This window comes from Plutella xylostella, chromosome 24 (assembly GCF_932276165.1).
Source record: "Plutella xylostella chromosome 24, ilPluXylo3.1, whole genome shotgun sequence".
Classification (NCBI taxonomy): Eukaryota; Metazoa; Arthropoda; class Insecta; order Lepidoptera; family Plutellidae; genus Plutella; species Plutella xylostella.
In genome coordinates this window covers 4645941-4671259 of record NC_064004.1, presented here as the reverse complement: position 1 = coordinate 4671259, position 25319 = coordinate 4645941, and the positions used below count along the sequence as shown (strand labels likewise).

At 39.4% G+C, this 25319-nt stretch overlaps 2 protein-coding genes and 1 long non-coding RNA gene across 3 annotated transcripts in view; 2 read left to right on the top strand and 1 right to left on the bottom strand.

The window, feature by feature from the left end:
* Positions 1 to 6573: 6573 nt before the first annotated feature.
* LOC125488571 lies at positions 6574 to 19515 on the top strand. Its single transcript, XM_048629758.1, has 5 exons — positions 6574 to 6698; positions 7724 to 7822; positions 18434 to 18565; positions 19088 to 19162; positions 19435 to 19515. The coding sequence occupies exons 1-5, from the start codon at positions 6627 to 6629 to the stop codon at positions 19513 to 19515; spliced, it is 459 nt and encodes a 152-aa protein (XP_048485715.1). The 5' UTR covers positions 6574 to 6626.
* Positions 19516 to 20547: 1032 nt separating this feature from the next.
* Positions 20548 to 22042, top strand: LOC119691975. Its single transcript, XR_007267725.1, has 3 exons — positions 20548 to 20638; positions 21093 to 21264; positions 21685 to 22042. It is a non-coding gene; the product is annotated as an uncharacterized LOC119691975 (long non-coding RNA).
* Positions 22043 to 24939: 2897 nt separating this feature from the next.
* The window catches only part of LOC105392361 (pickpocket protein 19-like), a 35603-nt gene continuing 35223 nt past the window's right edge, over positions 24940 to 25319 (bottom strand). The window contains exon 11 of the mRNA XM_048629888.1: positions 24940 to 25083. Coding sequence (XP_048485845.1) covers positions 24973 to 25083 — 111 coding nt within the window. The 3' untranslated portion in view covers positions 24940 to 24972. The remainder of the gene's footprint in view (positions 25084 to 25319) is intronic.

The following is a 25319-nucleotide window of genomic DNA, read 5'->3' as shown; positions in this document are numbered from 1 at the left end:
AACAGCCTTTCTCGGCATTTTGACTAAAATAACAAACAAAATGACAAAAACAGACCGAAATTTTCCAACAACAATAGGATAATAAAACCATAAATTAAACTTTACTCAAATTATACGAAGGATATCGATGAAATACATGAAGGTAGATTATTAATAAAATATATTAAAATTGTTATTATTCTGAGAGGCAGCACGATGCATATGCACTCTGATTAAAAACATCATAGTTTGTTTTAAAGCTGTTGATGAGAAAGTTAGTAAGAAATACTATATACCTACTTACTATTTTATCGATTTCAGAACGTCGACTTTGATGTGTCCCCTCTCTAGTACGTTCCATTTTACCAAAGTGTGTACTCAAGAAATATATATTATCTGTGGTCGTTGTCAATAAAATGACAGATTTTGCAATAGTATTCATGCGTTAAATGGAAAATTTTAAAGTGTCACCCATATCATTGGTTCTGGAAAATGGTATAAGTGGCGTGGCGCCTCTAATGGAATAAATAAATACTATCATGAAACTTTTGACAGATAATGTATGCAGATGACAGGAGAAAACGTAAACTTTTTTCGTTTTCATAAATAGCAAAGCCCGTACGGAGGGTCTGGTGACTGACGGCCGAATGGCGCATTCGTTACTGACCTATGCCGAAGGTCCCGGGTTCGATCGAGATGTAAAGCTTGCCGAATGCAATGACTTACGGACAATAACCAGCTTAGGGAATTCTACTTACGCTGAAGGTGGGAAAGGTGATAGTTACAACTTCATTGGTATAGTAGGTATGTTTACTAATAGGACAGAATAATTCTTCTTCTTCAAGTGCCATCTACTATCGTAGGTCGGCTATCATTATGGCCACTTGGGCCCGGGAAGTCGCAGCTCGGAATAGCTCTATGGTGGACATATTGAACCATTCGGCGAGGTTCTGTAGCCAGTGGGTTCTTCTACGGCCAGGTCTTCTTTCGCCCTGTATTTTCCCTTGCAATATGAGTTGCAGGAGGGCATATTTTTCATTGCGCATTATATGGCCTAAGTATTGCAGCTTCCTTTTCTTAATTGTGTTTAAGAGTTCTAGCCTTTTGTGCATCCTTTGCAGTACCGTTTCATTTTTTACTCTATCCGTCCATGATATTTTCAGCATTCTTCTATATATCCACATTTCGAAGGCTTCTAACCGTTTACATAAGGTCTTGGTCAGTGTCCAAGCTTCTACTCCGTACAGAAGTATGGAAAATATGTAGCACCGTACCAAGCGGCACCTAGTGGAGAGTTTGAGATTTCGGTTGCAAAGGAGGTGTCTCATTTTCACAAACGCAGCCCTGGCTTGCTCGATGCGACATCTGACTTCCACACTGTGGTCCTCTTGTTCGTTCACAATACACCCTAGGTATTTATATGAACTAACTCTCTCCAACGGTTGGTTGTTGACAGAGAGATTGGCAGATATTTGAGAACGACCGACAACCATGTACTTGGTCTTTTTTATATTAATATTGAGACCGTTACGAGCACTGGTTGATGCCACACAATTTATCAGCTTTTGCAGGTCTTCAGGGCAGCTGGCAAGGAGAACAGTATCATCGGCGTATCGTATGTTGTTGAGGGGTCTCCCATTTACAACAATACCCTCTGTTGCATTTTCAAGCGCCTCTGAGAAAATTTCTTCAGCGTACAAGTTAAATAGCAACGGTGATAATACACATCCTTGTCGCACTCCTCGTAATATCTCTACATCAGCTGTGAGTTTGTGTTCTACGCGGACGTTCGCTGTCTGCTGCCAGTAGAGGTTCTTAATTATTGAGACGTCTTTTGAATCGAGACCTACTTTTTCTAAGATCTGGATAAGTTTGTCGTGTTTCACGCGATCGAACGCTTTTTCATAATCGATAAAACATATGTAAATGCTTTGGTTCATATCCCAACACCGTTGCATGAGCACTTGGTAGGCAAATAGTGCATCTCTCGTGCCATAGCCATTTCTAAACCCAAATTGTGTCTCTGATATATTTTCTTCACACTTTCTATAGATTCTTTTGTGAATAATCTTTAAGAAAATTTTTAGGACATGGCTCATTAATGAAATGGTACGGTATTCGTTACAACGTTTTGCAGTGCTGATTTTTGGTAGGGTTATGAATATAGAGTGGAGCCAATCTGAAGGAATAATGCCTGTGTCATAGATACTATTGAAGAAATTCACCATTACATCAGACAGAATAATAACTAGTACTAAAAGTAGTAAATCTGTGCCTATGTGGCGAGTTTTATTAAAGAATCGCAATTTCCTAAACAAAACTTTTGTACCTAATATAGCGATAAAAAGTTTTATACGATCTTATTACAACTTTTGTAGTCATTTACTTTACCTAGAGTACCTACCTTTACTTCAACAGTCATATTCAGATATTACTTTTAGTTAGGAGGAAATTAAGTTAATAAAGTGCAGAACTTTTAAATCTAGAACACGACAATATCTAGGTAATAATTATAGGTAAGTAGGTATATAGGAAGCTATTTCCTTAAACCCTTTTTTACTTTATTACTGAACAAATACTCATGAGCTTTAATATGTTTGTTCTACAACCTATCCAGGCTATTTTTACTCCTGAATGTAAAAAATACATACAAACGAATTGAGAACCTCCTCCTTTTCTCGAAGTCGGTAAGAACAGTACTTATATATATACCTGTATGTAATGACGATAGATACTTAATTTTCTTAGTACCTTTTCTTGCTTGTACAGGGTCATGTTGTCATGTACAACATAATAACATCCTTTTCGAGTCATTCCGCGATTGTATTCTTAGTACAAAGCTGTATTTTCACGATCATAAAACCGGTAAATATTTGGAAAGACAACAAAGTAATGGTCGTCCACAAACAACGTCCTGTAGAACGATCCGAAAAAAACGCAGCACATTCTATTCGATAGTCTATTCGAAAGTGCTGTCAACCTGTCAACAACAAAATGGCGGTGTATAGATTTGCGAAAGTTTGACAGCTATCATTCCATAGGTTATTGTCAGAATAATATTATGTACTCTGTGGTCATTCTTTTCGAAACTCATTCGAAAGGTAAAAAGTGTTCGAAAGTGCTGTCAAGTTGACAATAGTCGCACTCGCATTCGATTCTATTCGTTAGCTCGAATTTTCGTGATACGGGTACTGAAAGCTTGACCTGAAACTGTCATAATGGCACTATCCAAGGCCATCACCATTTGGAAATATAGGGCGAGAAAATAATGCGTACCAAAGTGCAATATTATTAGGTATTTGGTGTTTATATGTTTATATGTGTTTATTCAGGATACCAACAGCGTAACAATAATAAATTTCACACAGCTTAAAGTTAATAGTAAGGCTAATTACAGGTTTCCCTAAATTAACTTAGCGAATTTAAAGTTATTTAATGATTTTACATGAGTTAACTACAATAAAATTTACTGACAAAAGAAAAAGAAAAAAGTACTTATCAATAAGTAAGTTTGTGATAAATTACCTAACAAAGTAGAACAAAAATAAATAAATTGTTATGCATAACTATGAGAAATCTAACAATTATAGTTGCTGAGAAATTAGTGACTTCTTTAAATACACTTTCACAAATATAACACAATAATTTAAAACTGAAAAATACTAACATACACAGTACGATAATAATTGTGTATGCATAATACACTCACGGGCAATGAAAAGGTTCCACTGAGAAAAGCACCAAATTACTTCTAAACGGAAAAGGCTACCTTTATGACGCCTTCTGCAACATTGAAGTACATTAAACAGAGCATCAGGATATCACCAACTATTAAAGAAATCATTTTGTTCAAATTTAAATGTTTGAAATAAATGGGGTTGTTTGGTGTCAGCATTTTGTGAGTGGAACTTTTTTAGTGCCCGTGAGTGTATCAAGAATTTCACTGGAGAGAACTGTACTCATGATAATAAACATGTGACTTATTAAAGTTAATAAGTACACAAATACAAATAAAGACAGTGTAGGTACCTAATTATTCTGTTAATTTATGTAGAATAAGTTTTTTAAAAGTATTTTTGGATGTATTAAACATGTCAATCTCGCTGAATAGCTTATTATATGTGGCTGCTGCTCGAGTGAGAGGTTCGTTAGAGCCGTAGTTGGTGGCGTGAGGGGGCACATGCAGCAGCGGCGTGTGGCGCGTGCGGCGGCGCGGCGCGCGGTACGTCACCGCGCCCACCAGCGCACTGCAGTCTACGCGACCAAGCATCAGGTCGTACAAGAATCCCATATCCAACATAATGCGGCGTTCCTCTAACGTAGGGATATTATTCCTACGGCACCCATCTACGTATCCTGTAGTGGAGTATCGCTGACGAAAGTTCAGGTGGTTGATGAACTTTTTTTGGATGCTTTCTAACCGGTGTTTGTGGATCATGTAATGTGGAGACCAAATAGGGCTTGCATATTCTAAAATACTGCGGACATATGCTTAGTAAACGGATTTGATTGCGCTAATATCATTAAATGGTTTACAAGAACGCGTGACAAAGCCAAGACCTCTGTATGCTTTGGCAGCGATAAAGTCCACGTGGTCAGAGAACAGACATTTAGAGTCCATCAACACTCCAAGATCTTTAACATTATCAGCTCTTTGTATTACAGCACCGTTGAAATTGTAATGATAAAGAATTGGCTTGGGTTTTCGCGTAAAACTAACACACACGCACTTACTAACATTAACAGTTATTTTATTTCTAGTGTAATAGTTGGACAAAGAATTTAAGTCTGCTTGAACAGCCTCACAATCTATATGGTTTTTCACTTTGAAGTATATTTTTTTATCATCTGCGTATAAAAGATGATTAGTTGTGACCAAGGTCTTATGTATATCATATATATACGCATTGTAGAACAAGGGGCCTAAATGTGACCCTTGAGGTACGCCTGTCGGAATCGAAACCAAATCTGACCTATAACCACCCAGTACTACAGCCTGCGATCGATTTGACAGATACGATTTAATCCAGCGAAGCAGGTCACCATGGATTCCTAGTTGCTGCAGTTTCTGTAGCAGGATGGCGTGATCTACTCGGTCGAAAGCTTTTTCGAAGTCCGTGTAGATCACGTCAACCTGCCCACCGCCTTCCATATTAGACAACAAAAATTTCGTAAAACAAACCAAATTAGTGATAGTCGACCTTTTCCTAAGAAATCCATGCTGTTGTTCAGGAATCTGTCGAGAAATTAGTGTGTAAATCCCATCATAAACCATTTTTTCGCATGTCTTTCCAATAATGTTTAGTATAGATATCCCTCTATAATGTTCTACTCGAGTTTTAGTGCCCTTTTTGTGTATTGGTACTATGTTAGCTACTTTCCACTTAGATGGAAATATACCTTCTTTAAGCGATCTATTAAAGATGATGGAAATTGGTGTAGCAAGGGAGGGTGCACATCTGATCCAGAATACGGATGGAAGACCATCGCTCCCAGCACCCTTATTTATATCGAGACCACCCAGATATGTCTCCACTGAAGTCTTAGAGAATGAAAGCCTTGATATCGAGTCACTGTTTCTTTCTAACGGTATATTATTACTAAGTATTCTCTATTATTAGACTAGCTTTATAATTTCAAAGGATTTCCCCAGAGTTTTAAAAAGTAGCCTGTAGCTAATTATAAAATAGTACTTTTATCCTTATAAGTCTGCGTTTCCAGTAGACAAACTGTTCACTGTTAACTAAGGCCTGGGTCTCCTATTTATTCCGTAGGTCGCGTCAAGTGTCACCGCCGTAGGCCGCGTCACAATGCTCATTATGTCTACGCGCCAACGTCGGCGTGTGAGAGAGACCGCATCAGTACATTTCTATAGTGAGCATCATGACGCGGCCTACGGCGTGACGCTGGACGCGACTTGCGGCGTAAATAGGAGACCCCGGCCTAAGTTAGTGGCGTATTAGTTTAGTATACAGAGTGTTCACAGTTCCCAATGTTATGATATTGCGATTATGATTATGATTAATATTGCGCTCTACGGGTGTAACGAGCGAACAGTTTGCCTACTGGGAACGCAGCCAAAAGCCGCTCCGCTCGAAAGTGAACTTTTAGAACAGATTTTTTTTACAGAAATAAGAGTCCAGAGAGACAGGTAGTTGAGAAAGAAACATGTTTGGTTAATTCGCTTTTATTAAGTGCCAATTTCTAGGAGGGTAAGGTGCCAAGGGAGTAGTTGTAAACTTTTGACACATCTGTCAAGAGTTTTATATGGATATGACGTATACAGGGTGTTGCAAAAAGGGTATACGAAGCCGAAACCTACATGTGCAGCATGGTATATCTAAGCCCGAAACTGAAATCAGAATTTCACAATTCGCGAAAAAGTCACGTGACCAACAAAGTTTCTATGGAAAATGAATTATGTTTATCGCGAATTTTCAAATTCTGATTTCAGTTTCAGGCTTAGATATACATGTAGGTTTTGGCTTAGGATTCTACTATCTAGGATATCCTTTTTGCAACACCCTGTAATTGATCAACCTTTCCCTGGTTACGATCTAACCGACTATGGGGAAATTGGAGCTAAGTTTAGTATTAATAATCCACGTTCCATATAACATTATTTATTTTAATAGATATTTCCTGAAATGGGTCGCAAAACCTCCCGAACTTCGCGAGTGGCCGCCGTCATACTCGTCGTAGTTAATTTAATAGCCATGGTAAGTTCATTAAATTAATAATAACTGTTTTTACAGTCACCAAAACAAATATTGGTTACCACTTCTGTTTGATTATGGCAACCACCCTCTGTTTGATTCTGTGTGTAGCACAGTATGCACGTGAAAGCTAAAGTCTGTTTTTTTATCTCAGATTGACAGATTCTGAACGGTTCATCAACAGTCGATTTTCCAACGATTAAGCGACGTATCGTTCTATTGGCGGGACAATTTACTGTTGATCCTTTCAGAATCTGTTAAGTAATTTACTTTAAGAATAGTTATACTTTGTAAAATCTAGGACGAACGAAATCTAGTTCTATTGCAGTCGTGTCAAATGCATTTAATCTGCACCTGAATGGCAATTTGCAGTTGAAATGTGGTCCGTCTGTCTAGCTAGAGCCTAATACTTAACTACGTACAACAGAATAATCCACCTAAACACTTTTGGGTACTTTTAACTACAATATTTTTGCTCAGTACTTAGGTACATACATGTTCTACCGAGGTCAATCACACCATTCTCAAGGATAATCACCCAGATTTAATAATTCACGTCTAGATTTGTTTCTAGACCTTGACTTTGTTTCATTGTCTTGACCTTGTCCATGTGTTCGCCTTGAATCCTGTAATCGCGGTTGTTTAACACCTTAATAACTTATTTAAACAAGGGTTTTAATAACCTCATCCACTACTCCCTGTTTATGCTCTAACCGACTATGGAGACATTGGCTATAAACAACGTTGAAAACTCCCGACATTCAACACTCAAAGTGGCATAATTTTAGATTTTGATAAAATATAACCTAAAAACACTCGGGTAACATTATCTGTCACCCTAAAAAATCAAAACCAAAATACGTTCAGCCGTTTGGGGGCTTTGCTAGCAAAGACATATAAATAGACACTTTATAAAATTTTAGAAAGATATACACAAACACAGATATACAGGCACTTTAAACTTACAACACCCCTCTTGTTCCAACGGGTTAAAACTGGATTTTTGATCTGATGTGATTATGTTCCAGACGTGCTGTGCCCTCCTCTTCACGCTGAGCCTGTGGATGATCGCGTCCCCCGCCACCCTGTCTGCCGTCATACAGAGCGCTGGACACTCCGCTGTTAAGGTACATCATCATCATCATCACGACCCATCACGTCCCCACTACTGGGGCTCGGGTCACCTTCCAATGAAGGAAGGGTTGGCCCAGTGCGGGTTGGTGGACCCAACACAAGTAAGCTTGTTCTGAGAGAGTTGTCGGGTAAGTGGGCTACCCGACTATCAGATGTTTTCAAGCTGACCAAGGCGTCTGGTTTTACGACTGCTGCCGTAGCAGCAACCGGGACCCACGCGGCTTAACGTGCCGTCTGAAGCACGGAATCGCCTAGGAAACAATAACTTGAAATCGGTCACCCATCTTATGAGTGACCATGCTATGTGTTGCTTTTAACTTCAATGCTCAGTTACGATCACTGCAGTGAAGCTATTTCGACTAGTTACTTAATTATGCTTCGTTCGAGCATCATACCATTATCCAACTGTCTATTCTTTGTTCCAACTGAATGAAAAAGATAGTCATTTAAAAGAAATCAATATATTCCGCAAACGATAACCGTTCTTTGATGACAAACCAGGTTGTGTCGTGACCGGGTCATGACCTACCACGTACCGCGTGGTACCGAGTGGTACCAGCACTGGCAGTAGGTACACAATAGTCATTCGTTACTATGTCACGCTTGCATCATTCTTATGTCACAAACCGAAGGATTTTATAAATTTAACGTAAAACGCGCAGCTCTTATTTTTACTCCAGCACTTTTACAAATATCTGCCCCGACTAGGCATCGAACCCGGGTAAATATATTATTTACATGACGGCACCGTAGCTTAGGCGGTAGTGAAGCTGCTTCCGAAGCTTGGGGCCGCGGGTTCGAATCCCGCCCAGGGCAAACATTCGTGTGTTGAGCACTTGTGTCTGGTTGTCGTTTATCTATTTCATATGTACCTATTCATCTATGTATCTGTGTAGATATATCAGCTGTCCGATACCCATAACACAGGTTCTGCCTTGCTTGGGATCGGATGGCCGTATGTGAGATAAAAAAAAAAACACGCACTCACGCCTTGTACTAATGTACTCCCTTGCGGGGTAGGCAGAGGTGCATTGCTGCACCCACTTTTCGCCAGAGTGTTATGTTAGTCCCGTATGTGAGATGTCCACACATATTAATTTTTTTTACTATCTGAACTCCATAACTCGGTGTTCCTGTCGGATAACTTGGTTTGGGTATTAGGTAAGTAGGTATCCATTGGGATACCTAATAAGGGTGACCCAAACAGTGACAAATCGAATGGAATTAGCCTAAAATAATCAACAATAATACAATAATACTAAAATAGTGAATAAAATATTTTGTTGCGTGTCATAATTAATAACGATTAGATCTACATTAGACAATAAAGGCATCTAGATAATATAGATAGAACTAAATTTTACAAAAAGTTCATATCAACATAAAAAATATTGTCTAAATAAAAAAAAACAATGAATTAAAAAAGGGGCCCCTTTATGGTCGGCAATTTGTAAGTGGATTTTTTTCATTGCTGGTAAATACCTACGTATCTTATTCTTCCTTTAATTTGTGTAAACAGTACTCACAATAATCAAGATCTCACTTAGTCTGACCCTAAAAGCCTATCATTGTTACTCGATTGAGCCTATCATAACACCGATATCTATCATGTCATCTAAATACACGGGTGTATCGGCCCCAGGACTCTGTCATTATATCGCGACCTGGATCTGAGGGTAGGCCCGGAGCTGAATAACTAATCTAGATTAGAATGCATTTATTTGAAACCTTAGATTAATTGTATATTAATATAGGTACGAACAATATGGTGATTCTGCATTTTATCAAACGGTCAGGCCAGGTCTGTGTAGATTTTCCTCCAGGAGTGCAAAAAAAATAATAATATATATATATATATATATATATAAAAGATAAAATATATATATTATAAGCTTCCACATTGAGTAGTGAGTAGTTAAAAGATGAAGATAAAAAACAACCAAACTCTCACAATATATTGATCTCTCAAAAAGGCACGGACATAAAGTCTGTGGAGTGATAATAAAATCTTTAAAAAAAAAAAAAAAAAACGGTCAGACCATTTTAAGTTCAACCTGATAACAACCATTGCACCAATGAATAAAGTCACAAGCTTACTAAAAATAAAAGTTCAATGGTAGAAGAGGGGTAGAAGTGGGGTGTTATTTGTCGAGTCGTTTCATTTTCACTGTCACCCCATGTAGACTGGGGTAGGCAAACTTAGTGTGGGACGCCCTCTGCCTAGATGTGGTGACGACTTGCGAAAGGTGGCTTAAGGTTATGTATTCGCATAAATTCTAATTTTTCGGGAAGTGTTACTACTCATCCTAAGACACAGGGTTCACCCTACTTTAGGGAGTAGAGACATACTCAATTGTTGTTTTTGTATAACAAGTTACTGTAACATTTTTATGGAAATAAAATTATTCTTATTCTTATGATTGGATGCGGAAAGCTATAGATCGCATCCAGTAGCGTGCTTTGGGAGGCCTACGTCCAGCAGTGGACTGCTAAAGGCTGATGATGGTGAGACTGTGATAAATGTCCCCACTCTCCCGGACTAAAAAAGCTCTATTTTTACACGGAAGTCGCATTTCATGACATGCGCCGGTGCGATCGTGCTGAAACTGAATAATAGATCAATTCCGGCCATTGTGGTGGTTAATTCAATGTCCAGGGATAATGGAGGGGTGAATTACTGTGGTCAATATTTTATGAACGCAGTCCTGTGGCGGCCTATTTCATGTCATAGTCTCATGGAAATTTCATTGCACTCGGCGCGTGGCTTTGTTTGTAAGTAATTAGAGTTTGGAAACTTTCAGGAATAATACACTCGTGAACAATGAAAATGTTCCCCTTACAATGACACCAAATGGCCCCAATTATTTCAAACATATGTATAATTTAGAATTTGATCAAAATATTTACGTTTTTAGTTGCTAAAAGTCTAGTCACCTCATAGGTATTACATGCATAATAGCCTATGTTTATTATTATATTATTCGTCCGTTATATTATCCGTGCGTTCGAAGTCGTTTGCCGACATGGTACGTGAAGATGGTACTTGGAAGCAAAATCCTAAGGACGAAGAGTGGCAGACGGTGCAGAGGAAAAAGATGAGAAACCGGTTTGCTGGATGCGCCGGCAGGGCCGTGACTCAGCCGAACGACAAATTTAGAGCAGCGGAAACAAACGTACCGTTGTTTGTATATAACGTAAATAAAGATGTTAGTGACAACGATGTTATTGATTTCATTTATAGTAAAACCCAAGTAAAAGTTACACTGGAAAGGATTAAAACAAAAACGCCTAAAAACTATGGGTCATTTAAGATTTTTGTACCTAAACACAAAATTCCGCTGTTCTTGGAATCTACCTTTTGGCCTGAAGGAGTATATTTCAGACGATTTTTCAGGCTAAAGCACTCATCGGATCGTTTCAGTAGCAGCAGCGAGACGATTACTGGAAAATAGCGAACCCAAGTATGACAGTAAACGAAAATAACACAAGTAAATTTGTTAGTTATAACTGTAAATCAGTAAAGCGATCAGCTGATTGTGTTCGTGAGCTGTGTAAGTCGGCTGATATTATTGCGCTACAGGAAACATGGCTAATGGAGCACGATCTGCAGTTTCTTGGGACTATGGATGGTGAATTTGGATTTACTGGGACCTCAGCAGTGGACTCGTCCACTATACTAAGGGGGAGACCTCACGGTGGGGTCGCTATCCTGTGGCGGAAGAGCATTTTTCAGTGCGTTTCGATTGTGCAGTGTAACAGTGTGCGGCTCGCGGCCATAAAAGTTAAGTTGGGTGCGCGTTCCTTTCTTATCGTGTCGGTATACATGCCTACGGACTCTGCCAGTAATCTAGTCGAGTTTACGGAATGCCTAAGTGAGATTAACGCAATTGGGTGAATTTCCCGCAGCCAAAAATTGCGTGGCATCAATGAAATCGGTACTAAAAAACCAAGTTATAATTTTCTAATATTTTTTTCCGGTTAAGTGAAATAGTTATCTATGTGTAGCACTAAATATTTTATTAATAGGATTAATGGATATTTAAAAAAAAAATATTAAACCTCCAAATCTTTCATTGCCGTGTCTGTCCCCAGGTCACCACGTTTTGTATTATTCTTCATTGATGAAAAAATATTGAGTATTGATAGTTAAACTTAGTTTCATTTGATACATTAATAGTTAAAGTATTGTCACGGAACACATTTATTGAAATATATAAAGAATATAACGAACGGTAAGTGAAAATTCATGTGTCCCAGAACTTCTGTTCATCGCCGTGTCCTAAACATGATCAAGGATATTGTTTTACCTATGAACTTGTGTGCCCCCCTCAGTGCGCTAATCGTTTCTTACAAGTGTCGCCTAACTGCTCGACGTGGAAGGAGGTACATCGGTGCCCGCGTTTTTGCGCTATAGTGGAAATCAGTAAAAATTTTGGGGACTGGACATTTTTTCTTTCATTGCCGTGGATAGATATAACTTCTATAAAATTAAGTTTGTCTTCTAGAGTAAGCATTCAAAAGAAAGCTTTTTGAAAATATTTATCTTATAAAGTGTTTATTTCTTCGAATAGTTAATACTTTTTTAGTTATTTATATTTAATGCCTTGGTTTTCATCGCCATGCTTTCATTTCCGTGGCTTCCGTGGCCAATATTTGCTATGGCAATGAAAAAAAAGCCACGGAAATGAAAAAAATTTCATTGCCGTGTCCTGTAAAATAATTTGTATTCATTGCCGTGGTTAGGTTATTCATTTCCGTGGCCAGGTTATTCATTTCCGTGACTTATGTTTTCATCGCCGTGGTATGTATGATTAGGCAAAGTAACATATCTTTACCATCTTTTACCTGTAATACAGGTAATACCGATCACTGACATAGGTATTACCTACAGGACTAGTCAAATTACCTCTTTTTGCAGTGCGTTAAGACGGGTGCGTATCGAGATGTATAAAAACGAAATATATAATATTACATTAATAATCGATTGGCGCTATATCGAGGTGTTGAGATGTCTGTACAATGCCGCTACTATGACTGTCCAAGTACAGGACCACAAGACAAGACCTATCCAACTGCAACGTGGAGTGAGACAGGGGGATGTGATATCTCCGAAACTGTTCACCAATGCATTGGAAGATGTCTTTAAGACGTTGGACTGGAAAGGACATGGCATATGTATAAATGGCGAGTACATGTCACACCTCCGCTTCGCGGACGACATCGTTATTATGGCAGAATCTCGGCAGAATCTCTGCAGGAACTCAGCTGGATGCTAAGTGGCCTAAATGCTGCTTCCCGACGTGTTGGCCTCGGTTTGAACTTGGACAAGACGAAAGTCATGTACAATGCTCACATCAAACCGGGGCCGGTCGCCGTTGGTGAGGCAACAATCGAAGTTGTGCAAAAATATGTCTACCTCGGGCAGACTATTCGGCTAGGCAGAAGCAACTTCGCCAAGGAGGCTGCAAGGCGCATCCAACTGGGTTGGGCTGCATTCGGGAAACTTCGTCACATATTCTCCTCGGCCATTCCTCAGAGCCTGAAGACAAAAGTCTTCAACCAGTGCGTCCTGCCAGTGATGACGTATGGTGCAGAGACGTAGACACTGACGGTAGGACTGGTCCACCGATTTAAAGTCGCTCAGCGTGCTATGGAGAGAGCTATGCTTGGGGTTTCTCTGATGGATCGTATCAGAAATGAGGTTATCCGTCAGAGGACTAAGGTTACCGACATAGCTGTCAAAATATGCAAGCTGAAGTGGCAGTGGGCTGGTCATATCTGCCGAAGAACCGATAACCGTTGGGGTAGACGAGTTGGGACCACGAACAGGCAAACGCAGCGTGGGACGCCCTCCTGCCCGCTGGACTGACGACCTTAGGCGGGTGGCGGGTAGTGGTTGGATGAGGAAGGCCGAGGACCGAGTGTTGTGGCGCTCCTTGGGAGAGGCCTATGTCTAGCAGTGGATGATTATTGGCTGATGATGATGATGACATTAATAATAACAATGGAATCAATTATAATGAACGTTATGTATAAATAAGATCGGTGGTAGCTCAGTCGGGTAAGCGCCCGCTTCCCACGCCAGTGATGCGGGTGCAAATTCCGGCGCTGACATGTACCAATGTGTTCCTTTGAATTTAAATACAATGTATACCATCGCTTTTACGGTGAAGGAAAACATCGTGACGAATCCTGCATATCTACCTATAGATTTAGCACATCTAGATAATATGTGAACCCAGCCACCCCCTGTGGACCAGCGTGGTGGGAAATGGTCCAAGCTTAGAAAGGCAGCTTAGACCTTGGAATAGAATATTCACATTGCACAAAGGTCCCATTCGAGAGAGCCAGGTGCAGGTACTTAGACCTCCCACAGATAGTAGAATAGAATATAATAGAACATGCATCTCTGCAGGAACTCAGCTAGATGCTAAGTGGCCTTAATGCTGCTTGCAACGTGTAGGCCTCCGTATGTTCTTGGGCAAGGCAAAAGTCATGTAGAATGTTCACATAAAACCGGAGCCGGTGATCGTTCGTGACCTGAGACAACTATCGAAGTTGTGCAATAATATGACTACCGGAGGCAGACTATTCGGCTAGGCATCCAACAGTCTTCAACCATTGCGCCCTGCCAGTTATGAAATATGGTGCAGAGACGTGGACACTGATGGTGGGACTGGTCCACCGATTTAAAGTCACTCAGCGTGCTATGGAGAGAGCTATGCTTAGGGTTTCTCTTATGGATGGTATCAGAAAAGAGGTTATACGTCAGAGGACTAAGGTTACCAACATAGCTGTCATAATAGCTTAGGCAGGTAGCCGTTAGTGGCTGGATTCGGAAGACCGAGGACCGAGTGTTGTGGCGCTCCTTGGGAGAGGCCTATGTCCAGCATTGGATGATTATAGGCTGATGATGATAACATGTACATTTCATATTATTATACCAATTAAAATATACTATGATTTAGCATAAAGTTCATAAAACATTCTATCATATCACATAATCTGTGTTAAATTACACAACACCATCAAAACCTCTAGCACCACAACCTAAAGATAGGTGCGATGACGAGAAAAGCGAGGAGGAGCGGTTAAGTGCACATGTTCATCAAAAGCGAAGCGGGGCTACATGGGGAGACGCTCTATGTTTAGGTTTTGGTGCAAGGAGTTTTGACTGCGTTATTATTATTGGCGCTATGTAGGGGGACGCTTAGCTGACCAACATGTGCACCTAACCGCACCTATCTTTATATTTTGGTACTAGGTGTTTTGCCGGTGTTATGTAATTCTGCACAGATTATGTCATATTATAGTATATTTTATGAATTTTACATAAAATGAACAGTATAAAAATTGGATATTATACCTTATGGAAATATAGATGTTATAGGTAAGGTTTATGATCAAGGTTTGTGAATGTTATTAGTGTGAAATGAAACATTTTCTTTCATACGTCGCAATACGGACCCCACAATGCTACTTAGAGAATTCCATACTATATTCTTATTTTTTATACATACTGTCGTTCTTTCTTTCGTTCCAATATCTATCCAAATATTTCTGCCATACATACCTGTCTAAGTTTGCGTTTCCCTCAGTCTTTTTAAAAAAATGCAGTGGATTGATTCTTTTATTTCCATTGTATACAGTTCTTTCATTGCCGTGGAAGTTTGTTTCATTGCCGTGGGCCTTTGTTTCATTGCCGTGGACGCTTGTTTCATTGCCGTGAACGCATGTTTCATCGCCGTGGCACGAAATTTTTAATCATCCGTATCTCGTTAAGTTTTTAACTTATCTGCTACCCATTTAGTAAGAACACTAACATGAACAAAAACTTTAATAAAAGCGTTTTTCTAATATAAAAAACCTTAAGATAAAAAAGTCCACGGAAATGAAGATTTTTTAGGACTTGTTGAAATCCACCCAATTATCGAAAACTGTGATGTGGATTCAGTATTTATAATGGGAGATTATAACGCCCACCCCGGTGAGTTGTTTTCTAATGAAATGTTAAACTTTTGTGCTGATCAAAACTGGTTTTGTGCGGACTTTGAATTGCTGCCGCCCGATACCTACACCTTTGTTAGTGACGCTCACGGGTGTAGACGGTGGCTGGACCATTGCTTAGTCACGAGCGCAACTAAACAATCAATAATAAGTGCCAAAGTTTATTATGACGTTTTCTGGTCAGACCATTTCCCATTAGAGATTACGTGCAATATAGACATTATAAAGCCTAGGTTAGAAAATTGTGATACTATTATTACTAATAAAAATAAGGCTATTTGGGGGGAGAGGGGTCAACTTCAAATAGATAGATATAGGGAACTGTGTAACCAAAAGCTGAGAGAAATTGACTTACCAGTTGAACTAAATCAATGCTGTGATTTTATGTGTGATAATACACAACATAATAGTGTTATAGATAATCTATACAATAAGATTGTAACAATTTTATCGGAGGCAGCTATTTCTACCGGCAGCGTACGGTCTGTTAGAAAACGAAAATACGTTACCGGCTGGAATCGGTATGTCCAAGAGTCTCACAGGGAGGCCCGACTGAGTTTCCAGTTGTGGCTAATAAATGGCAAACCAACTCGTGGACCATGCTATGATCAAATGAATAAAGATAGGAAACTTTTTAAGGCTAAACTTAGGTGGTGCCAAGATAATGAAACGCAAATAAAAATGGACATAATTGCGTCTCATCATAAGAATAAGAACTTTAGTCAGTTTTGGAAAGAAACTAAGAAGCTAAGCCCAAGGGCGGGCCTCCCTGTGAGTGTGGAGGGGGTAAGTGAGACCACAGAGATTGCTAATCTCTTCATGGAGCATTTTAAGGTGAAGTTATCGAGGGGGCAGGGGGACACGCTGCGGATGCCCACTGCTGACTCCGTCATCGCCCCCGTCACAGTCAATGCCAAGGAAGTTCGCAATATTATAGTGCGAATGACAAGAGGCAAATCGCCGGGGCATGATGGACTTAGCATTGAGCATTTGCTGTATGCTGGGGTTCACCTGCCAAGAGTCCTGGCTTTGCTGTACAGTCTCTGTATTAGGCATTCCTATCTACCTGAGGGTCTAATGAAAACAATTGTTGTTCCGATCATCAAAGATAAAAGAGGAGACCCGTCAGATAAAAACAATTATAGGCCGATATCGCTGGCAACCATCATGGCTAAGGTGCTGGATAGTGTGCTTGACAGCCATTTAGGTAAACATATGTGTCTGCACGATGGACAGTTTGGGTTTAGACCTGGGCTGTCCACTGAATCTGCCATACTCTGTCTAAAGCACACTGCCCAGTACTATGTGGATAGGAGAACTCCGGTATATGCGTGTTTCCTGGACCTCTCGAAAGCATTTGACCTTGTGTCTTATGACCTCCTCTGGGACAAACTGTCTGGTGAGACCAATCTTCCCTCTGAGCTTGTGGCAATCCTGGGGTATTGGTATAGGCATCAACAGAATAATGTTAGATGGGCAGGCTCTCTCTCGGACACGTATGGGTTGGACTGCGGGGTGAGGCAGGGAGGGTTGACCTCGCCTAAGCTTTTCAACCTGTATGTCAACCGTCTGGTCGGGGAGCTCAGCAGCGCCGGTGTTGGCTGCTCTATTGATGGAAAGTTTGTTAACAACATTAGTTATGCTGACGATATGGTGCTGCTGAGTCCCTCGATCAGTGCTCTAAGAAAACTCATCGGCATCTGTGAGTCCTACGCCGTGGCGCATGGGCTCAGGTATAACGTTAAGAAGAGTGAGTTGCTGGTATTCAAGGCAGGGCGACACTCCTGCAATAATATTCCACCAGTAACTCTCTGTGGTGCTCCTCTTAACAGAGTTAATAAATTTAAATACCTGGGTCATTGGGTCACGGAGGACCTCACGGATGACCTTGACATTGAGAGGGAACGCAGAGCGCTGGCGGCCCGATGTAACATGCTGGCTCGCAGGTTTGCACGCTGCTCCAAAGAAGTAAGGGTGTCGCTTTTTAAGGCTTATTGCCAAACCTTCTACACATGCAGCCTGTGGGTCAAGTATACGCAGAAGGCCTACAGTGCTCTGCGCGTCCAATATAACAATGCCTTCAGGGTTCTACTGGGGCTGCCTCGATACTGCAGTGCGTCAGGGATGTTTGCAGATGCACGCACTGACGGGTTCCACGCAATAATGCGAAAGAGAGCGGCTTCCCTGATGCGCAGGATCCGGGGCAGCGCCTGTCGAACCCTGAAGGTAATTAGTGAGAGGGTCGATGGCCCTGTTTTATGTAACTGGGTAAAAATCCATAGCCCTAAAAATCCAAAAGTTTTTTGTAAATAAGTATTTATAATACTTGTTTGCAGGGAGCATTTGTATTAAATAAATATGTATTTAATAATATTATTTTTTAAAATTTAATAATGTAATAATAATATTATTGTTTTTAATTTAATAATTTAATTTAATAATGTAATAATGTTATTCTTTTTAATTTAATAATGTAACTAACCTAGATAATAAGCCAAATTGTTACTAACACAACTATGGACTTTTGTCTGAAATAAATATTATTCTATTCTATTCTATTATTATATTATTAAAAATTTTATGCTCTCCACCCCCAGGCCCTGCTCCCGCGCGAAGTTCTCTCCCCCCCGCTGGGGGTGGCGCTGGCCGCCGTCTCCGGAGCCCTGTTCTGCATCACGTTCATGGGAGTCTATGGAGCCGTGGGGAGGTCGCCGTTTTTGTTGTTTATGGTATGTCTTTTATCAGCTCTCATCAATCGTCTACAAAGCGCCACAACATTCTAAATTCGGTCTTCCTGTTCAATTCAATAAATGTTTGTAACCCTTGATGAAAATAGAGCAGGTGTTATAAGCTTAACTGTGTGTCTGTCTCTATCTGTTATAGTCAGGATTAATTATCATCATCAGCCTATAGAAGTCCACTGCTGAGCGTAGGGCTCCCAGAACACGCCACTGGATGCGATCTATAGAGCTTTCGCAAGTCGTCACCAAATCTAGCCGGAGGGCGTCCTTCACTACGTTTGCCTAACCGTAGTTTCCACTCCAGAACACGTGAATACGGCTGAACCGATTTAAATTAAATTTGGTATGAAGTTAGCTGACACCCTGGATTAACACATAGGCTTTCCCGGAATTCCCACAGGAAAACTTTTAAAGGTGAAATGAAGCTCGCGGGAATAGCCACTTTAAAATAAGCAGCTACTAGATTAGCTGTAGATTCAAATGTATTTTATATAATTGTGATTGTTTCAGTACTCGATCCTGGTTCTCCTGCTGCTGATGCTGGAGTGTGCGCTCATCTTCTACTTCACCACGGAGTTCTTAGAGGTGGGGAATATTACTTTACTTATCTTTGCTTAAAAAAGAGATGAAGAAAATTTTGCATGAAAGTGACGTACGTGACGAGTTACGGGAAGTTTACGGGCTACGAAATTTCGTAGCCACCTACGAAAAAAATATAACATTGGTCAGTTTGGACCCTGAGGTACTGGGTGCGATTCTGAATTTGTTGTTGATTTAATAAGTATTTTTGCTAAGTATTCCAATGGTATTAATATACCATATAAGTTAATGATACTTTTACATGATATTATTCACAGAAAGGGCTGCAGGAGCGCGACGGGCACTGGACCCACGCGTTGAGAGTGCTCTTCCAATGCTGTGAACATAACGCGACGTAAGTATTCATTCATACCCCCCCCCCCCCAAACTCCAAGTATTGTATGTTTGTACCTACACATAACAAGCTGAAGAGTGGCAGTCGGCCGTCCTTAAAGTTAAAAGAAAAACACAACTAGCGCTGCTAATTGACAACATTTCAAAATTTTATACAGTTGAAATTCGAAAACCATTTAGAGATATGGCTCTAATATTCACAAAAAAAAATGTTTCCGATTTTTCTATTGATTTATTTCAGAGAAAACCTTAAAAATCTGAATTATCATTCGTGACATCACGATGTGGCATAATAATTAAACGCGCTTTTACTTCTAAAACACGAACAAAAAAAAACATGTTATGTCACTTTGACAATGACAATGACAAACATCACTCAAATGTGTGTCACTTTTATGTGTCCTTGTCAATGACGGAAGGTCGTGATTGGTCCTTGCCACAAAATAAATTTGAAGTTGAAGTTGATTGGTCCTTGTTCATGTCAAGTTAATGTCATCCAACTTTTTTTTTTTTAGGTTACGCAGGCAACGAAAATATTTTCATCCAAAGCCTCGACGTGAAGTCACTCATACTATAAATATTTTGAACTTTGAAGTTAAAAATATATATTAAAACATAGAAATATTAAGAAATAAAAAAATACGGGTCATCTAAATTTGTGATATCTCGTCGAAAATAGAATAAAATCGGTGAGCATTTTATTTGAAATGTTGTCAATTGAAAAAAATCATAATTTCCGTTTGAAAGCGTTTTTCCCATTGACTTATATATTACTAGCGTAAGGACAGGCCCAACCGCTCTAGAAAATGACACCCTCGCGTTGGCCCTAAAACCTCATAAATCTGTCATAATTTGTATGAATTAGGGCCAGCGCGCGGGTGCCATTTTCTTTTGACAAAACGTTCTGACGGGCGTATCCTTCCTTTTGAAATCATTGGTTTTTCCCAAAAGTCGTGGTAGTTTCACGCTATCTTCGTACTAATTCTAGGTGTTTGGGGTGGTTATTTTAGTTGTCTGTACCCAATATTTCCTTTCAGGAGCATCAGCCAGGGCCAGTCCCTGCCGTGGTCGTGCTGCGGGCCGGCCGCCTACCCTGACGGCTGCAGCATCAGTACAGCATACACTCAGGTATGTTTATACGCTGGTAAAAAAGGGTAGGTACTACTTAGGTGGTTAACTGAAAGGGGGTCTATTCTTTTCACTGTAGGGATGGGTGTTAGTATATATTCTGTATACCTGGCTGTCTCGAATGGAACCGGCGTTGTGCATATCCCCAAGGTCTAAACTACCTTCCTAAGCTTGGACCATTTCCCACCACGCTCTGGTCCACTGCGGGTTGGTGGTTTCACACTAGATGTGCTAAATCTACTTAGATATATGCAGGTTTTCTCACTATGTTTTCATTCACCGTAAGATTTATAAGTACATTGTACTTCAATTCCAAAGAACTCATTGGCACATATAATATATCAGCGCCGGAAATCGAACCCGCATTTTTTCTGGCGTGAGAAGCGGGGGCTTACCCGACTGAGCTACCACCGCTGGGTCATAATTATTAATTTGTTCTTTTACATAATTTCAGAGCTGCCACGAAACCATCTCCCACTGGATACACAAGTACCAAACGGTGATCTACTCCTCTCTGGCGGCGCTGCATATCATACTGTCGTCCTGCTCGCTCCTGCGGCGGGCGCGCGGCGTGCCGTCCCTCTCGCACAGCTAGCGAGCGCAGCGCCGGCGCAGTGGCGGCGGCGGTGAGGGGAATTTTTTTAATTTGTCCGGAAATTTTACTTTATAAATTTAATAATAGCATGAGTCCTATGACGTTTGACAGTCCGCTGCTGGACGTAGGCCTCTCCCAAAACACGCCACTAGATGCGATCTAATAGCTTTCTGCATCTAATAATTAGTTACCAGCCACCATTAACTACTCGTCACCCCATTTAGACAGCGCCGGGCGTCCTACACTGCGTTGGCCTAGTCGCGGTCTCCACTCCAGAACAGGTTTAACCCATCAGTTATCGGTTCCACGACAGATGTGACCAACCCACTGCCACATTAACCTTACTAACTCGGTGTCTTTATTTCGTCTGTCGGATCACTTGGCCGGCGCTATCGACGATCGCTGCTAACGCAGTCGGCCGCAGACAATAATTCTATTTGCATCTTTCCAGCTACCATCACTCCTACATCAAAACCAAGCAAGCCACACGCAGCGTGGGAGAGAGAGGATGGGAGAGAGAGGGAGATGGAGAGAGGCCCGCCGTCTTGGGTGATTCCCTCGCGAGTCGCTCCCGGGGACGACGTGCTCATGTTCGTGGTCGGAAGAGCTCGGGTAGAATAGTGTGAGCTGCGACTAAAATACTGAACTGCGACGAAATTTGTGACTAAAGTACTAGAGTGCGACCAATATTATATTATTATGCTCAATTTTCGACTAAATACTAAAACAAACATAAACGCAGAGCCTAATGACCAGAAATCGAAAGTTTAGTATTTTTAACTTAGGATTTTCTAATCGTCTGTAATAGGTTTTTGGGCAGTTCTTCTTTTTAACCTACATAACTGTGTCTCCACCAGTTGTGAGGAAAATATCATGAGTTTTACAAATATTTATTTATTTATTTATATTTCAACGTGCATTGTACTAAAAACACAACGGCTGTGAACGTTTACAAAAATATAAATTTATATTTTTGTATTTAAAATTATGTTACAGAGTGGTAAATCCGCGTGACAGAGGTGTATTTCATACGAATCTTGGCTGTCTCCTGCCACTTCATCCTGCGTATATTTCATAATGTTAGAAAAAAAATATATGACGAGATAAAATATAAAATTTTATTTAAACTCCAGAAGGTATTACTTATTTAGTAAAACAAAATATATATTTTTAAAATATTTCTTAAATATTTAAAAAAATTGTTGAAAAATTGTCTCTCACTACCCAATGTTTTAGTAGTTACACTCTGTCACGTAGGTTGCCATTTAAAATATTTGTTTGAGCCACTCGTCCTTATTGCCATCGATCAGAGTTTAAGATCTCCTTTTCCCCCTTGGTAAGATTTCCCCTTAGAGATCCAGACACCGCGTATCGGCCACCCGCAAAGTGTGACAGGAGGTGCGTGTGTTTATTCGGCGACAGCTTCGTCACGTAGGTAATTGTTAAAATAAAATATATTTAAATTATTATTTTGTTATTTACTCATTGGTAATAACGATTACTTTGCAATCAACATGTGAATAATACATTTTATGTTACTGTTTAAATACTATTCGACTTTGCAATACATTTTACCCCTCTGTCACACGACAAATCTGTCACATTCTTACCAAACACTCCAACCTGAGGATATTCATCAACGAAAAATTGAAGAGAAACTACACGTTTTGGTTAAAGTACGAAGCGAAAGGAACGTCCAATACACTTGCGCTGCAGAAATAAAAAGTTTCGTTAGTGAAAAAGGTGATTTCGTGCTATTGTTCTCAAGAACAGACGATGAATGTTGTAGACTGTTTAATATGGTGGAGATTGATTTATCGGATGTTTGATGATTACATTAAATTCCTTCCAGCTTCTAAGGTAATTAAAAAAGTAAAAAAAATAGTTTTTCAAGTTCTAAGAGCCACTTCTGTACTTTCGAAATATGGCTGATTAAAACTTTAAGAAATTACGTAAGTTTCGTTATATTACTTAAATTTTAGTTTGTCGAAAATATTATTTGTGCAGTTAAACATTAATTTATGTAGTTGGAACAAATTTGTCCTTTAAGTTCCTGAAATACGGATATTTCAGTCTCCAGAGGTTCTCAAGTGTGATTTTAATTAGTTATACTAATTATAAAGATATCTCCAGTTAATTCTTTGACTAAATTGAAACCATAATGATTTATATGTAAGTTACTAAATTATTCTTATTAAATAAAACTGTTTTATTCCAAAACCCTGCCTAATATTTAATAGAATAACAACTCTGTCACATCGTTTACCACTTTGTAACGATTGGTGTCTCCTGGTAGTCAACTTATTTTTGGTCGTTTATATGTTATGTTATAAATAGTACAACTTTGGAAAAATCATATTAAATTTAGTAATTGATGTTAATGTCTATGCTGTTAATTTTTTACTGTAATTAGCAGCGAAAAAATATTTATAACAAAAACAAGCTTCATTTTAGCTGAAATTGTGACAGAGTGGTAATAACTACTTAATAAATATTTTGTTATTACTAAAAATCCATTCCTTCATATGTTTTCTAAAATGGTATTTTGTTTATTAGCTTATCAAAAAAGTTTCATTTCAAACGACGAAGACTATCTCGTTAAAAAAAAATAAAAGATAATGTGACGAAGGTGTAATTTTTTGTGCCTTATCCACGTATTATGTCCTTAAAATATTGAAAAATTTGGTAAACTACGCGGCCAACCACCTTTTTCGATAGAATAGACATGAAGCTATCATAAAAATGATAAGAGTTCACCAAAAAGCTATAGTTTTTTTTTTCGAATTTGGGATAATTTTTTACTCATTATGTAGGTTAAAAAGAAGAACTGCCCTTTTAATAAATTATATACCTAATCTCAATAAGTTAAGTAGGTATATAACTTTTTTAACGTTAGGTAATAAAGTAATAACGCTCACTGCCCTTTGTAATAAGTACTTAAGTATATTTATAAGTCTATAGAAATAACAGTTAAATATGTAAATAATTAACGAGTTTTTTTTTATTTAAAACACCAAATACATACTTACTTCTCGATCGTTCATTGATTTAGGTAGTCTATTCTATTCTATTCTGAGAGGGGGCGAAGTTCCTGTACGTGGCTCTCTCGGGTGGAACCTTTGTACATATCCCCTTGATTTCAGCTCAGCCAGCCTAGCTCCCGAGTAAACTGGAGCTGGGTGTTGCAATAGCTGAGATAGGCGCTCTGTTGGTCCAAGAATAGATAATCTTGTTTCTGTAGTAGGTGGACAAGCTAACAGAATATGTAGAGGAGTGACCTCCCAATAATAGTGTTTTTTCCGATGACCTGCATTTCCGTATGAGTACATATCTAACTGGGTCACGTTTTATGATGACACGATTGTAAGCCATTACCGTGGATGCGATATCGTGCAGCTAGGCTTATTATTTATCATTATGTGTTATATTATATACATGATTTTACACTTATTTCGATTGTAGAACCTATAAGTTAGCCAAGTACTTATATGTAGGTACATTTTACTATTAAAATTAGCTTTGAACATGCAAGGCCTTTGCAAAGCTGTATGGTAAAGCCAGTTATATAGTCAGTATAGTTATATTATTATTTAACTTTTTATTGCACAAATTGTATAAAGGGTGAACTTAATGGTAAAAGCATTTTCTACCTGGCAACCTACAGAACTTCAGGTGTGCAAAATAACAAAATAAAGAGCTAAATACGAACCGGTCACTTATTTAATAATTAATTAGGTACTTAATATTTTCTCAAATGATTGTATCTGAATCGTTGGTTCGAGTCCAAAATCCTCGTCAAGTGTTCTATTTGCTGGGCTTCGTAAGAAGACTTCTCAGTTTTTCCACGTCTCTGAAAAAAACCATTGTCTTCATGAATCGTAACAAAACACCACCACTGTTGAATATTATGAACCTTTCAGTCACTCTATTATGATGAAAAAATAAGTTTCGGAGCGCTAATGTGCGAGCCACGAGGGCCACGACTCTATCTCGTTAAATTAAACGTGATGATTGCACGACAGCTCTCGTTCGAGTTCTTTTCATCAGTTTAGTACAGTCTGGTACAGTTACGTTTCAGGCTACAGG